The sequence below is a fragment of the Haliaeetus leucocephalus genome, unplaced genomic scaffold (assembly GCF_000737465.1).
Source record: "Haliaeetus leucocephalus isolate CR32 unplaced genomic scaffold, Haliaeetus_leucocephalus-4.0 Scaffold137, whole genome shotgun sequence".
NCBI classification, from domain to species: domain Eukaryota; kingdom Metazoa; phylum Chordata; class Aves; order Accipitriformes; family Accipitridae; genus Haliaeetus; species Haliaeetus leucocephalus.
Window position 1 is genome coordinate 2,249,118 of NW_010972573.1, and position 16,347 is coordinate 2,265,464.

The window sequence follows — 16,347 nt, forward strand, 5'->3', positions numbered from 1 at the left end:
CAGGTCCGCTCTGGTGACTGCCTTGGCTCAGAATTCACCTCCTGGCACTTCTCCCTAATTATTATGAACTGTGAAAGGAAGGAAAGATGTGTACTGCCACTTGTCTTACAAGTGACTCTGGCCGCTCCCATGCATTTGCACCCAGGTTCTCTGTGACCTGCACCAAGGACGGCACATTTGGGAGACGGGCAGGAGAGCTGTGCTGCACCCCTGCCTGGCTCTGAGCACCCAGACGACTCTGCAACCGGCACTTCAGATCTAACCGAATCAATGGCATAGCCACAGTTTGTTAAACCCTTGATGTAACCTAAAAGCTAAGTAGCAGTGCAGCAGCATGGGCGTTGAAAATTGCTGACAATATACTAAATTTTAAGGTGAAAGAAGTTGCATTGATTACAAAACTCCCTCTCCAGGCAAATCCAAGAAGGTGCTAGTTCCAAGTTAGTCTCCAGCTCCTTGTCTGTCTAATCAGAAATAAAACTGTCCCTGAAGAAAGAGCGGAAGGACAAAGTCAGACTAAGATTTCTGGTATTTCCTATGGGTCATTTCAGAAATCAAATTATTTCTTTTCAGCCTCTCACTTGTGAACATGCCATCAGAATAAAAAAAAAAAGTACAGTAACACTGAAAGAGTTACTGTACCTTATGCTGAATTAGCACTATGCTTGACAAACAGAGCTTTGTAGCCTACAGAACATATCACTAAGTCAAACTGACTTCCAGCCTTCCTAGAAATGGCTCTGATGTGGAGTATCTTCAGTAAGATAAACTGTCAATCTTTCTTAGAAGATCACATTCCTATTTCATAAAACAGCTCATATTGGCTTCCCAAAATTAAAGAAATGCAAAGTGCTGCTCTGTGAAAACCACTCAGAATATTTATTATATCCTCAAGGGAAGAAAAAGATAAAGCTGTTAATTAACCTGATATAACTATCTCGAGCTGTTACCTTTGGTTTGAGTGAAAGACCATAGTGCTGCAGTGCTTCTTGCTCCATAGTTATCCACACAAACATCAAACCAGACAGCACCAGTGGAAACAGAGCTTCATACCTGAAGAGTAACATAATAATCTCAGTAAGTGCAGTCACTAACAACTATTTAACATCAAATACTGACGTGTTCCTTTTTTTCTTTCTTCACACAAATGATATACCAAAGATCTAGTGGCATTCTCCCCCTTCTCTACCCATTTCTGAGGAGTACCCAAAGTTGGCTGAAGTTTAAAGCCATACAGTAATTAAATGGTAAAAGTAGGAGAAAGCGAGGCTGCTTTAGCTTTGTCATGTTTTGCACCCATTTTCTCATTTGATGGCTGCCACAACATTGGATGAGTGCCCTTTGTGTCATGATTAATTTTAACAAAACTGGAATAAAATTAAAAAGAAATGGGGAAAAAAAAAGAATCACATTTGCTACCCGTTTTCTGCAAAATGGAAAATTTTCTAATGAGAACTATTTGGAACTGAGGGGTTACAGTCCAACCTAGACAGCAACTAAAGATTTTGTCTCTTTAGGTCTTAATCACACAAACTCATTCTGGTCATCTCAGTCCAGTTCCAAGGAGAGACACATCTGTATAATAAAAAAGCATTACATTTCACTGAAGTGAAATGTCCTTTTCTTTACTATATACCAATCCATCCCAATAGCAGCATCAAGTCATGCTCTAACCAAGGCCGTTAAGCTGTTCTAGCTACAACCCCAATCTCAGAAGATTACTTCTGGCTCCTATAGCACTCAAACATAGCAAACTATGAGTGTACTTATGTGAAGATTAAAACCCCCAGATAACTTAGGGATGTAGACTGTCATTGGATAATCCTAGTTTCTCCTTGCCCTTTACATCTCAGTTGCACTTCATGGTGCCTCTCAGATTTTTTTTTTTTTTCTTTCAGGATAAAACTATAATACTGACACTGACTGTGGCACTAATACTGACAAGACTGTAATTTTTTTCCTTTTTTTCCTCCTTGGACACACACTTATTTGTCTAAAAATAAGAATATCATTGCAGTTAATCTTGGTATTGTTGTGCCTCCCCACTAGCATAACTACAAAGCAGTTTCAAACTGGAACAAAAAAATTTGGTTAGACATTTCTGCTTTAATTATCAGAATGACAAGCAGTTAAACATGAAGACAATGGTTGGGTTGTCAGTAAGAAAGGTACCTACAATCCTCACAATGGTCTACACTTGCCTACAAATTGAATGTCTTCAACTGAGTTGGTGACAACTGGTTGTACGTGACCATGCTCTTCAATACTTGCACTTAACTGCACCTAGAAAGGTGGTGTAATTAGCTGGGCAATGCACTGAGTTATCATTACATGACATAACAGAACACTGAGGAGAGAAACACTGGATACGTTTGGCACTGAGTGCCTTGTTTTTGCTATGATTGGTTGTTTTGGGGTTTTGTTTTTTATTTTTATTTTTTAAAAAGAATTGTTCCAAAATTTGTTGGGCTATTTGAACATTGTAGGAAGACAGCAGAGAGCTGTCAGTGTTTAAGTGGTCTGGTGCAGGGCCAAAATACGGAGGTTACCAGCCTCAGAGAGAACAACATCCATGCTTTATCCAGTAACCAGGACAGGCTAAGAAGGTTGAGCGTAAGAGTGTGCGTGCGGACAGGAGTAAGATAGGATCAAAATCTTAACAGGGAAGTGGGAGGAAGGGGAGGCAGGAGATTAAAAAAGAGAGATGCTTCATCTAAAATGAGAGTATCCACAAGAGGCAGCTATTGCAAAATGTCTGCTGCAAGATATTTTATTCCACTTAATTTTCCAGTGTAATTAAATCCAGAGGATAAGTGGGAGGGAGGCAGAAAGAATGGTTCCTATACTCCCCATTAATTATGCTCTTAAGAGCTACTGAGTCTGGAAAAAAAGGGTTGGCTGACAAAGTGTTTTCTTCATTTACAAGCTCTGCAGAGCTGTCTTATCAAAAAAGAAGCAAGCCCAACTCTTTATGGGGACTAGCATCTCTTTGAAAAAAAATTACTTCCATGAAAATCTCTCTGAATAAAATTTTCCCTCATTTTAGGGCTACCTGTTTCCTGTCACACGTCATTTAAGCCATAACTAGACACCAGTGCTGAGCAACGGGAAAGAAGTTGCCTTTTGTTTGCAAGCAGAAAAGCACATGCCAAAACAACAAAAGACATAAACTAAACCAGACTTATTTTGGTGCAAGATTGTTTGAATACATACCCTTCCAGCCACTGCTTGGTCTAGCCGAAAGGAATGTCAACAAAACAGTGTTGATAATACAAGGAGGAATATGGAAGTTCCCCTGAAATTTTGTTTAGGAAACTAAACAAGGAGATAAATGGTGAGACTACAGCTGGAAGCACACATTACACCTTTAACAGAAATGTTCATGAGATTCAGCAGTTTCACATTTAGCCCTTGATTTTCATATGTAAGACCAATCCAAACAGAGTAAGATAGAAGTACCCTGTGCTGAGGAGCAGGTAGGTGGACATCAGGGAGAGCAATATGCTGAACAGTCGCTGAAAGAGAAATGTGGGGCTCAGCAACGGCAACACCGAGGAAGAAACTGCAATAGAGAGAGATCCACCAGTCACTACACGCAGAACATTTCATTCTCGGTAACATGATAACATTCTCCAAATCTTGACACTTTATGTACAGAAATTCAATACTGGTCATACATGCCTTTCTATTTTCAGAAGTTACTTTTGCTAAAGAAAAAACAATGTTTGGAATGCTTAATATTTATCAAAAGTAATTTTAGTTCTCTATAATTTTAATTCCCTGTCTTTCTACCTCACAGCTTTTAGAATTTCTCACAAACTGATGTTAATAAGTCCTTAAGATGATGCAGAAGCACTACCCAAAAAAAACGCTCAAACTTGGCTGTTTAATACTACTCTGAGAACCACTTACCATGGCCCCAAGGACCTCTGGCAGCTCCAAGATTGTGGTTACAGAGCCACTGCTCCACTGGATTAGATTAGGAAACCTGCCACATTTTGAGGTGCAACTGAAAATACTGGTAGTAAAGATAGAGAAGCTAATAAGTTGGTAGTTTCTGTACTTGAAAGTTTTAAAACAGGAATATTTAAGGAACTACAGGGGATCGATCTGTCATGCCCTTGCTTTCAACTTGCAATGCATTTCTCTAATGCAGATGTGCGATTTTAAGACTTGCATGTTGCTCCTTAGTGCAGTCCACTGCTCAACTGCCCAGTCAGCCCTGCTTAGAAGAGTCTGTGCCACCCCTAAAGACACCCCTCTAGCTGGGAAACTTCTGCAGGTGAGGACAGGGCCCAACAGTTTACAGGAGGTGAGGAAAACTGGGAAGAAAGGAAATGGGCTACTAGAAAAGCAAGTAAAGACAAAGAAGAGTAAAGGAAAAGTGGCCAGTGCTTGAAGCAAGGAAAGAGAGAAGGAAAAGCATTGCTGTGATTTAATCTTTAAACCTGATTTTTTAATATGAAAGTTTTATGTGTTTATGAAGAAGCGTGCTGACAAATAACATTGGTGTGATTCTTCATTGTGATACAGCGCCTTCACATTACTGAATCACTCAAAGACTGCATAAACAGTAAGTCATAATTAATTATCACTCTATTAAGGAACAGAAATAAAACTATAATATATGGAAAGTGCTCGCTGACACTTATTATCATAGTATACATTAGTATTTATAGTAAACATATCAACGAAATAAAGATGAGGCTGTTTCTAAAACGTGGGGGTCAGTATATTTTATTTCCTGCCTTTCTGCCTTGGCCACTGCTACAATTAGAGTGAGTTCATTTCAGGGGTGCTCCAGCCTTTCAGCATCACTTGTAGCTTTCTATATTTAAAGAAGGCCCAACTCAAGGAGGAACTCCAGGGACTTCACTGCAAGTCAGAACAGCTGCAAAGAAATTCAGCACGGCAACTGGCCTCTTTGAATGACACTCAACACATCAGATGTGTATCACTCTGAGCGCAATCATAGATGAGAACAGATGAGTGGCTGGTAGGTAATAATTAGCCTTCCCCTTTCATCTCTGATATGACACATCAGATGTTAACCATCAAAAGACCTACAGGTTTCTGACCTATACAAATCTCTGTACATGTCCCCTGCAGACAGTAGCCATGCCAAATTCCTCAAAATTTGGCAAGTTGCTATGATAGATTTCCACTGACGAAAACTTTAAAACATAATATACATTCATTTAGAAATATCTGCTAACATAAAGACAGTTCTGAAGAACATGGGAAGCAGCTGGATTAACTTTATGCCTCCTGGTTTTACCTCTATGTTTGTGGTTAATGTACACTGCACAAACCATACAGTGTAACAGCTAAAGCCAGCTAGACGCAGGCCTGCAGGAACCCACCCATCACTAATTCATTTGCCTGATTCTCCAAAAAACAGTCTTTCTTCAAAAAAATAATTTTAGGCCTAAATTAAAACTTTAAACAAGGTAGGCCTCATATTAATCAGAATGAATAGCTGGGGAGGGAGGAACAATTTTCCAGAAAACTTCACAAGTTTCATTATCCTACCGACATGATAATAATAATCCTAGCAATGTTATTATGAATAAACACTGGTAACTGTGTTTCTGGTTATATAAATACACACAGAGGTGCAAAATGAGAGTTCAGTAAGTAACAGTGCCATTTTTCCGCAACTAAGCAAAAAGATGAAGAGGAGTTTGACCAGCTGTAATGCCACCAACCTTGGAAAAGCTACAGTAGACCTTGGTATCTTTATTCTTATGGTGCCATATTTGTGGTACATACTAGTGACAAGGCAGGTGCTAGTTGTGGTTATGGTAGTGACAAGGCATTTCTCTCCAACAGGAGCACTGAGGATACGTTGTTGGATGCCTTAGCTTTTTACCTGCTTAGTTCTGTGTTTAATTATGTAGAGCAGCTTCAGTAAGTACATAAAGCTCCTACCTTGTATATCATATTCACTTAAAATGATTACTTCCAGTCTGAAAGACTTTGCTAAAATATTCAATACTACCATGGTAGCAAGTAGACTTTTTGGGTACATACAGTTTACTTCACTGCTAGCTTTATTTTTATCATAGAAACATCACCCACAGCAAAGAGAATTTCTGATATACTTTTTCCTCATAACTCTAGACCTCTCTGCCCAAATCATCTCCTAGATGAAAAATGTTTTTCTCTCACCCTTACATAGGAAAGATAACCTTTACCCTCAATTCCTGCTCCAGTAAGCCAAGCAGGACATCATTGATTTCATAGACTTTACGACTGCAAGGAATTCATCCACGCAGAGATCCCCACTTAGCTTAGCAGGTTACAAAGAGTTAGGAAAGCATGATGGAAAGGAAAATGCTCCAAAGAAAACTACATTACAAAGAGAGCCTTGCTCACATACACACTGATCACAATCATTTGTATTAATTTTGAATTGATTTCATAGAATGGTTTGGGCTGGAAGGGACCTTAAAGATCACCTAGTTCCAACCCCCCTGCCATGGGCAGGGACACCTTCCACTAGACCAGGCTGCTCAAAGCCCCATCCAACCTGGCCTTGAACACTTCCAGGGATGGGACATCCACAGCATCTCCAGGCAACCTGTTCCAGTGCCTCACCACCCTCACAGTGAGGAACTTCTTCCTCACATCTAATCTGAATCTACCCTCTTTCAGTTTAAAGCCATTACCCCTTGTCCTATCACTACATGCCCTTGTAAAAAGTCCCTCTCCAGCTTTCTTGTAGGCCACCTTCAGGTACTGGAAGGCTGCTATAAGGTCTCCCTGGAGCCTTCTCTTCTCCAGGCTGAACAACCCTAACTCTCTCAGCCTGTCTCCAGCCCTCTGATCATCTTCATGGCCCTCCTCTGGACTCACTCCAACAGGTCCATGTCCTTTCTATGTTGGGGGTCCCAGAGCTGAATGCAGTACTCCAGGTGGGGTCTCATAAGAGCGGAATAGATGGGGAGAATTGCCTCCCTCGACCTGCTAGTCATGTTTCTTTTGATGCAGCCCAGGATACGGCCAGCTTTCTGGGCTTCAAACACACATTGCCAGGTCATGCTGAGCTTCTCATCAACCAACATCCCCAAGTTCTTCTCCTCAGGGCTGCTCTCAATCCATTCTCTGCCCAGCCTGTATTTGTGCTTGGGATTGCCCTGACTCATGTGCAGGACCTTGCACTTGGCCTTGTAGAACTTCATGAGGTTCACACACAGGCCCATCTCTCCAGACTGTCAAGGTCGCTCTGGATGGCATCTCTTCCCTCCAGAATGTTGACCGCATGACACAGCTTGGTGTTGTCAGCAAACTTGCTGAGGGCGCACTCAACCCCACTGTCCATGCTGCCAACAAAGATGTTAAGCAGTGCTGGCCCCAATACCGACCCCTGAGGAACGTCACTCATCACTGGTCTCTACTTGGACATCAAGCCATTGCCCGCAACTCTGAGTGTGACCATCCAGCCAATTCCTTATTCACTGAGTGGTCCATCCATCAGATCCATGTCTCTCCAATTTAGAGACAAGGATGTCATGTGGGACAGTGTCAAATGCTTTGCACAAGTCCAGGCAGATAACATCAGTTGCTCTTCCCTTATCCACCAATGCTGTAACCCTGTCGTAAAAAGCCACCAAATTTGTCAGGCATGATTTGCCCTTAATGAAGCCATGTTGGTTGTCACTGATTACCTCCTCATTTTTCATACGCCTTAGCATAGTTTCCAGGAGGACCTGCTCCATGATCTTGCCGGGCATAGAGGGGAGACTAACTGGCTTGTAGTTCCCTGGGTCTTCCTTTTTTCCCTTTTTAAAAATGGGGGTTATGTTTCCACTTTTGCAGTCAGTGGGAACTTCCCTGGACTGCCACAACTTCTCAAATATGATGGAGAGTGGCTTAGCAACTTCATCTGCCAGTTCCCTGAGGACCTGCAGATACATCTCATCTGGTCCCATGGACTTGTGCACCTTCAGGTTCCTTAGATGGTCTTGAACCTCATCTCCTCCTACTGTGGGCGGTTCTTCATTCTCCCAGTCCCTGCCTTTGCTTTCTGCGTCTTGGGCGGTGTGGCTAGAGCACTTGTCAGTCAAGACTGAGGCAAAAAAAGTCATTGAGTACCTCAGCCTTCTCCATATCCTGGGTAACCAGGTCTCCTGTTTCCTTCCAGAGAGGGCCCACATTTTCCCTAGTCTCCCTTTTATCACTGATGTACCTACAGAAGCTTTTCTTGCTGCCCTTGACGTCCCTGGCCAGATTTAATTCTATCAGGCCTTTAGCTTTCCTAACCTGATCCCTGGCTGCTCAGACAATTTCTCTGTATTCCTTCCAAGCTACCTGTCCTTGCTTCCACCCTCTGCAGGCTTCCTTTCTGTGTTTGAGTTTGTCCAAGAGCTCCTTGTTCATACATGCAGGCATCCTGCCCTTTTTGCCTGACTTCCTCTTTGTTGGGATGCATGGCTCCTGAGCCTGGAGGAGGTGATCCTTGAATATTAACCAGCTTTCTTGGGCCCCTCTACCCTCCAGGGCTTTATCCTATGGTATTCTACCAAGCAGAACCCTGAAGAGGCCCTAAAGTCTGCTCTCCTGAAGTCCAGGGTAGCAAGCGTGCTGTGCACTCTTTCACTGCCCTAAGGGGTGAGCTTGAACTCCACCATTTCACGGTCACTGCAGCCAAGGCTGCCCTTGAACTTCACATTCCTCACCACTGCCTCCTTGTTGGTGAGAAGGTCCAGCATAGCACCTCTCCTCATTGGTTTCTCCATCACTTGGAGTTGTCGTAACGCATTCCAGGAACCTCCTGCATTGCTTATACCCTGCTGTGTTGTCCCTCCAACAGATATTGGGATGGCTCAAGTCCCCCATGAGGACCAGGGCTTATGAATGTGAGGCTGCTTCTATCTGTATATAGAGGGCCTCATCCGCTTGGTCTTCCTGGTCAGGTGGCCTGTAGCAGACCCCCACTATGATGTCACCTGTCCCTGCTCTCCCTTTAATCCTGACCCATAAGCTCTCGGTTGGCTCCTTACCCGTCCCCAGGTGGAGCTCCATGCACTCCAGCTGGTCTTTGACAGACGGAGACACCCCCTCATCTCCTTGATGCCAGTAAGAGCACAGCCCTGCAGGCATGCGTGTATCTCTAACTCTTCTTGTTTATTCCCCATGCTAGAGGTATTTAAGTGGGCCTCCTGATGAAGCTGACTTACTGGCTGGAGTGGCTGGAATTCCTTTGTGCTGCTCTTCAGGTGCTCTCCTGCTGACCTGTGATCCCTCTCCAGGCTCTGGGCACCTATTGCTGGCACCGGCATTTTAATTTTAGAGTGGTGAAAAATCCATGGACTTGTAAATCGTTTTTTTCTTTAATAATTAGGTTCTAACAGATATCAAACATACATTAGCATCCTTAGTTCACACTTATTTTGCAAGGCAGCTCTGAAAAGCACTTCCACACCCCAAGGGTCTCCATCATCAGCTGCAACTTCAAGTTTCTATTGAAATTCAGCAACAACCTTTCCTCACTTTCCTATGCTTAACTGGATTGCTTGCAGAACATCTCAGATCACCCTTATATGGCTCCAAGTGACACAGAAAGGGAATTTATACCATCATATTCCTAAAACAGGTCTTCAAGATATTCAGAATATTCAAAACAAAAGATAAAGCTACTTGTAAATCAAAGTTGTTTGCATTGTATTACAAATGTACAAATGAGTAATATTTTAGAAGACTAACATTCCTCAAAAAACCTCACTTGGGAAAGAATAGTGAACACATGGAGGAACTATTAGGAGTCAAATAAAGGAATATGCACAAAAGTAAGATGTAGAAAAATGTCACCGCCCTCCACCCAACCTCAAACGCATACAAGTTTGAGAGGGAAGATGTTCTTACCTAGAGTCATCCAGCTAATAATTTGATTCAATATAGGCAATCCCTGTTTGTTCTTAAGACTCTCATGGGTACTGCTCACAACATATGTTGAAAGTGCAATACTCAACATCTAGAAAGAAGAAATCAGATAATAAAACACATAATTAATCTATGTATCTCTGCCATCCCATACTAAATATGTAAATATGCTTTAGAGTTGCATAAACACATCCTCTGAATCAATGTAACAACAGGAAGTCTGATATGTAGTGTCAAGTATTTCTAGCTTTTTACAATTTATGCTTTTTAAAACAACTTTTTTTTAAATTATTATTATTATCTATTTGTACTATCTTAAAATAGTTTAAACAAGTGCCCTGGATCACTGATTTGACATGATAAGCTTTCTGTCAAGATTGGTTACTTAAACACTCATGTAAACCACAGAAAACATACGCCCTCAGTTTTTCAAGAAGCACTTGTCCTCAAACAGCAACCACAAAGAACTAGCACAACCTCTGGCTTTGCTGCAGGATCAGGTACAGGGTGCAGGGGAAGGCTAGTTAAAGCAAGAGTTTTGCATGGGCAGCACAGGTCCTGTAAGAAGAGACAGCAGCAGCAGAGCAGATTGGAGGTGGATTTTAAGAGATGGAAAGAAGCTGCAATCTTAGCAGACTGTTCAAATGAAATTGTCTGAACCATCTCAAGCAGAGCCCTCTGCCTTGGAGAAGCAGTGAAGCTGAAGAGGGTTTCTTTTTCTTGACTAATTCAAGAGACACCATTCAGTCATCAAGTAGACGCGAAAAACCTTAGGAAAATTACCCCATCAGTCAGCTATTTTTGAAAGATGACAATCATCCAAGAAAATGCTTGAGCTCAGTTTTCAATTGCTGCTATTTATTCAGAACTCTGCAGTTCCACTAAAAGGCAAATCAAGCATGCATGGTACTTTGCAAACATGTGCTTTAAAACTGCATTACAAGGTATAATTGCTGTTGTGGCTTTTTTTAGTGCAAAACAACTACATAGTGTTCACATCCATCACTTTTTACTGCCATAGCTGCCATTCCCCTGCCAGATGCAGTGATACCTACTGGTACCTGCCCAGAGGATACACTTAGCAGTCAGCATCCTTTTTTGGCCCGGTTTCACAGGTGCTCAGTATCTGCTGCTTCTATTTAATTTCAGGCCACAAGAACACGTAACTTGTACTTCTGTGTGACATCAATAAGCTAGGCCAAAGCATTAAGCCTCCAAAAGCTCAGGGAATTGGCCCCTTTAGACCTCTGATGTTTATTTGGGATGCTTTTGTGGTATTCAGGCCAGATGTCTCCCCTTTGATATATTTTTTCAACTTCTTTTAGCATCATGAGCTCTGGTAATCCCTCTGCTATCCCCTAGCCACTGGTGAAGTCACTTGCACTCACTTTGTGTCATCTCCTGTAATGTATCTTGTGCCGTGGAAGACTTGTGATGACCTGGGCAGGTTAGTAAACCCAACTTACTGCTGCTAGATCTATGCCAGCATCCAGGGAAGGGCTCAGCATCTGCTTTTGAGACTCCTGTGTTTGCAGTTTAAGTAATGTTTAAACTGCTTTCAGCTTTCACCAACATCTCCAGGACTGTGGAACAGAGCAGAAGCAACTTGGAGATGCAGACTGAGGTCTCCAGCTAAGAATCTGTCTTCTTTCCCCCTTCACAACTTTCTTTAAAGTTCAGAGATTATTCTTGAAAGAATTAACAGCTGGCCTCTGAGAAACACTCATCCACAGGTCACAGCTAGAAAGAAATCAGGGGTGACATCTGCAGTCCCAACACCTCTCTGCCAGCAGCTCTGGCTGGGAGCTCTCTGAAGCATTTAACATGATAACCCATAGAGAAAGTGTTAGGAGAACCAGCACCATCAGCTGGATACTTTAAAAGGCTGGTTGAAAACACTCCTCCTGTCCCCTTATTCCACTGATATGACATAGATTACTACTGTTTATTTCTCCTCCTAATTTAGAGGAGAAAATTAAAAACCTGACCATCTTGGACCCACATGAAGTTCAAGCCTCCTAGAAATAATAACTTGGCCCAACATTATCAAACAATGAAAATAGCAGTGTTTTCCGTAGTGGAAAAAAAACCCTGGACTTCACCTATGAAACTGCTGCCAAAGAGAAACTGGTGTTCTCTCCAGCAAAAAAAATTAAGTTGTACAGTAAGCACTGCAGCAGTCTAGCTGATGGATTATAAATAACTCCTGTTTTCACCATTTCTGAAGCCTTAATGACTTCTCAAAGATCATAGAATCATAGAATAATTTAGGTTGGAAAAGATCTTTAACATCATCGAGTCCAACTGTAAACCTAACACTGCCAAGTCCACCACTAAACCATGTCCCTAAGAGCCACATCTACACGTCTTTTAAATACCTCCAGGGATGGTGACTCAACCACTTCCCTGGGCAGCCTGTTCCAATGCTTGGTAACCCTTTCAGTGAAGAAGTATTTCCTAATATCCAATCTAAACCCTCCCTGGTGCAACTTGAGGCAGTTTCCTCTTGTCCTATCACTTGCTACTTGGGAGAAGAGACTGACACCCACCTCGGTAGAAGACAAAAGTAGCATTAACCAAAAGACGATTCTCTCCTTGCCATAGCAATCAAAATTCAGCAAGAAAAATGTTATTCCTGTTTTAATGATATCAAGAGAAAACTTGAGAAACTCTTGGCAATTTTCAAAAACTGTGAGGGTGTAATTATTATCTTCTGCTTCAAGCAAACAGTGACACGTATCAAAACTTCAAAATTAGGTTTAAACATAACTGAAGTTTTTGTAACACAAATGTAACCATATGAAGCTACTCAATCTTGCATTTTTACTTTTTAAAATGTCTTTATTTATACACTTTTGCTGAAAAATCTTTTGATCATGCTATTTGGCTGTCTAGGACTTTTTTGTTTCTTTAAGGCTAATACCCATGTTGGAAATCTATAGCGTGTAGCTACAAAAACCAGTGTACCACCAATAAATGAGCAGCCTGTAAATGGCCTCTCAGATCCATACAGGTATGTAGTTCATACTCATTTGCTAAGGTGTACACTCTGTCCCATCCACGGAGAAACCAACACAAAAATACATAGTTCAGGACTGGATAGGAGAGAATTACCTTTTCTGTGGAGGTCTACACACAAACTGGCCATTTTTTTGCCTACTCTGATGGTCTCTGCCAACTCAGGTTTCTTTTTGGCCAAAAGAAGAGCAATTAATGTAATGGTACAAGCTTTGTTCCTTACCAGGCATGATATCTTCACTACAGGTTAATTCCCAGATGGAAAAGGAAGCTCACTTGGGCAAGAAAGAAGAAAGCTGTCTTCAGAAGAGAAAAAAAGTTCATCATAAGCACAACAAAAAGCCTAGGCTATGCTGAGAGGAAATGGCCTCACGTTGCACCAGGGGAGGTTTAGATTGGATATTAGAAAAAAATTTCTTTACTGAAAGGGTTGTCAGGCATTGGAACAGGCTGTCCAGCGAAGTGGTGGAGTGACCATCCCTGGAGGTGTTCAAAAAACACGTAGACATGGCAATTCAGGACATACTTTAGTGGGCCTGGTGGTGTTGGGTTGACGGTTGGACTCGATGATCTTACAGGTCTTTTCCAACCTAAATGATTCTATGATTCTATGAATCCCTCTCTTTCTCTGACTGAAATAGGAAGAGAACTGAAAAGGGAAGTGTCTTTATTCAGATGCAATTCTAAAATAACTTGTGAAGAACAACTCAGGCAAATAAGAACTACCTGAGCCTTTGGGAAATATTTCCTTATTTCTTGTATGAAAATGCATCTCATCCCAAATGAGCAGATGCAAAAATTTGAGGTGAGGCAAAACAAAAGACTTAAGAGGGTTCTTGCACACAGACACTACCAAAAACAAAGAAGAAAAAGATTATAAAAAAAAAAAGTCAGGGGACTCTGATCAGAGAAGTTTGGTCAGATCAGTAGACTTTTTGCTAAAAGGAAAAACACTAGAAACACCAGCTATTCCTTCTCCATTGTGTAATTTAAAAGCTTTTAGTCAGAGCTGAACCTACAACAGATGTTAGCAGAGGGGCTAAGGGAACCCCCAAGACAAACCATAAAGAGTACGAGGAAGGGATGCAGTATTTTCCCTTCCACTTCAGTCTATACTTGGAGGAAAATGGCACACAAAGAAGACAGACCTGTAGCAAATTAATCTATCTTCTCATTCCCCAAAATGAAGAAACATCAATCAATCTTAGTTTCCTGTCTAGGAAGGAACAATGTTATCAGAGGAAAGCATAACCTTCAGTGACTGCCTCCAAAACCACATATGGGGGAGCTGCCAAAACTACTTATAAGAAACCCCTTGTCAGATGCAAAGCAGGAACCTGATCATGTGTGGTTATGTATATGAATGTCAGTGAGGTGATCACAGCCTGTCATTGCAAAATAGGTCTGTTGCATCTGACTAGAGGATTCATCGCACCATTAAAACTGCCTGGGAGTTCAAAATGCTCCAAACCACCATTTTTGAAGATTACCCCCTTCCCTGTCCCCAACAACAACTCAAAAGAAAATGTAAAAGGAGAACAAGGGAAATTAATCGCCTAGAAATACTAGTCTTCTGGCAAATGTTTTTCTTTCATATTGCTGTCCATTTCAAAGCAACTACATGCAACCTAACCTCAAAACAAGTTAATTACTTAGAAATGGGTAATGCCTCTGTAATGTCCTTTTCCCCCTCTAAGTCTGAATAATCTCCCCTCCCAATCCTTTCCTTACCCTCAGTGTGAATGGTGGATCCCATGTTTTCCATTCCCAAGTAAGCTTTTGAAATAAAAATCTAACAGATACTAGTAATTAAATGTCACTACTGTAAAACATCCTCTGATAAAGGAACAATTTGAGGAGCTTTATGATATTCTCCAAGGTTGGGAGAAAAACAAAGATGTTACTCCCTGAACAAGGAGGCAGAACATTTTAATCTAATTAAGTATCCCAGGGCTCTGTGAGTGAATTTCCCGATTCTCTAAAGTTGGCTCAAGAATAGTCTGGCATTACTTTTTGACTACAGATCTATTTCATCATCATCATCATCATCATTTGTGAGCTTCTCCACGAAGTCACACCACATGAGATGCTGCAGCAGTTATGTGGCAAGTTGATGTCAGCCAGCTGCCAGATGCCCACCCAGCTGTCCTCTCACTCCTCCATCCAGTACAATTTGTTTTCAGGCATTCCAGTGAGAAATCCACTGCTAAGTATATACTGAAAATATCTGTCCTAAATGCTTAAGAACGGAACTGATACCTCTTTTCCACAGTTCAGCTGGAAAAGTTAAGAGAAACCACCAGCACATTACACACGTGTGCGTGCTCAGGTAAAGGCATCTTAAGCATTCATTATTCTTTCCCCTCCTCCTTTTAACCAATTTAAGCTCCGTACCTAAATCAGTCATATAATGAATGCATTGCTTAGCTCAGTAAGAAACTCCAGCATGTAAGTCATAACCAATAAAGCTGGTCCTGAAATAAAACCATTATCCTGTAATAAGTTCTAAAAAACAAAAGAGGACAGCAGACATACAAGGTATTGTTAGAATCTTAAAGGCTCTCTAGAACTTAATTAGTACCTACTATGAAAAGATCTACCTATTTCATGAAGCTATAAAGAAAAAAAAATCTCATCTTTCACCTGAAAGAAGATTTAACCAACAAAAAACCAGCTCAGTATCAGTCTCACTTTGTTATTCAACAGCCAGAAGCTGGAAAGAAGCCCCTGAACCAGCAAGCCTGTTCTCAGTGTGCATGTGCAATTCCTGCAAGGTCGCTGGAAGTTACATACACAGACTGAAGGCAGGACAAACCATCAAACTCTGAGTAGAGCATCAAAATGTGTATGCACATCTATATATCAATACACATAAATATGCACAGGATAAGCTTTTTGGGAACACAGCATTATGATATTTAAAAATGCATATTACCATGAGCACATGGTCCCCTTGAAATATTCAAGTGGAAAAGTCTTAGGAACAATAATTTTCTTCTTGAAAATTGAACCCTTGGTAGGAACACATTCCTAGAAAGTACATAAAAATTTGCATGTAAAAACCCTCTAACATTCAGAATTACTGAAAAGTAGCAACTGACCTGATAAAAATGTACTTTCAGATCTTCGTTATTTCTGTACTTATTTTTGTTTTTACAAAGAGATACCAATGAGAAGCAAGAGATCAAGAGAGTCAGCAAACCAGTTCCTATTCTGTAAAAACAAACAAGAGAACAATAAAATCCCAGGAAATATCATAAAAAGGCTCAGGAAATTTTCATAGAAGTGTTCTTCACCAAGATGAAATAATTCAATACAGTATCAAGACTTAATACATTAAGGAAACTTAAACATCCAACTTTAGAGAAACAAAGTCCAATCCAGAAGCAAGTGTGGTTTGGGGATTTTTTTTGGTTGTTTTGGGGGGGGTGGGGGGTGGGGTTT

At 41.2% G+C, this 16,347-nt stretch overlaps 1 protein-coding gene across 2 annotated transcripts in view; it reads right to left on the minus strand.

Annotated features, from left to right (window-relative positions):
- PIGN (phosphatidylinositol glycan anchor biosynthesis, class N) overlaps positions 1–16,347 on the minus strand; it is a 111,241-nt gene that overhangs the window by 18,249 nt on the left and 76,645 nt on the right. For both annotated transcript variants that reach the window (XM_010585984.1, XM_010585985.1), the window contains exons 19-22: positions 16,005–16,116; positions 9,868–9,976; positions 3,460–3,562; positions 951–1,053 (exon numbers count right to left, since the gene is read on the minus strand). In XM_010585984.1, the coding sequence (XP_010584286.1) occupies positions 951–1,053; positions 3,460–3,562; positions 9,868–9,976; positions 16,005–16,116 (427 nt within the window). The remainder of the gene's footprint in view (positions 1–950; positions 1,054–3,459; positions 3,563–9,867; positions 9,977–16,004; positions 16,117–16,347) is intronic.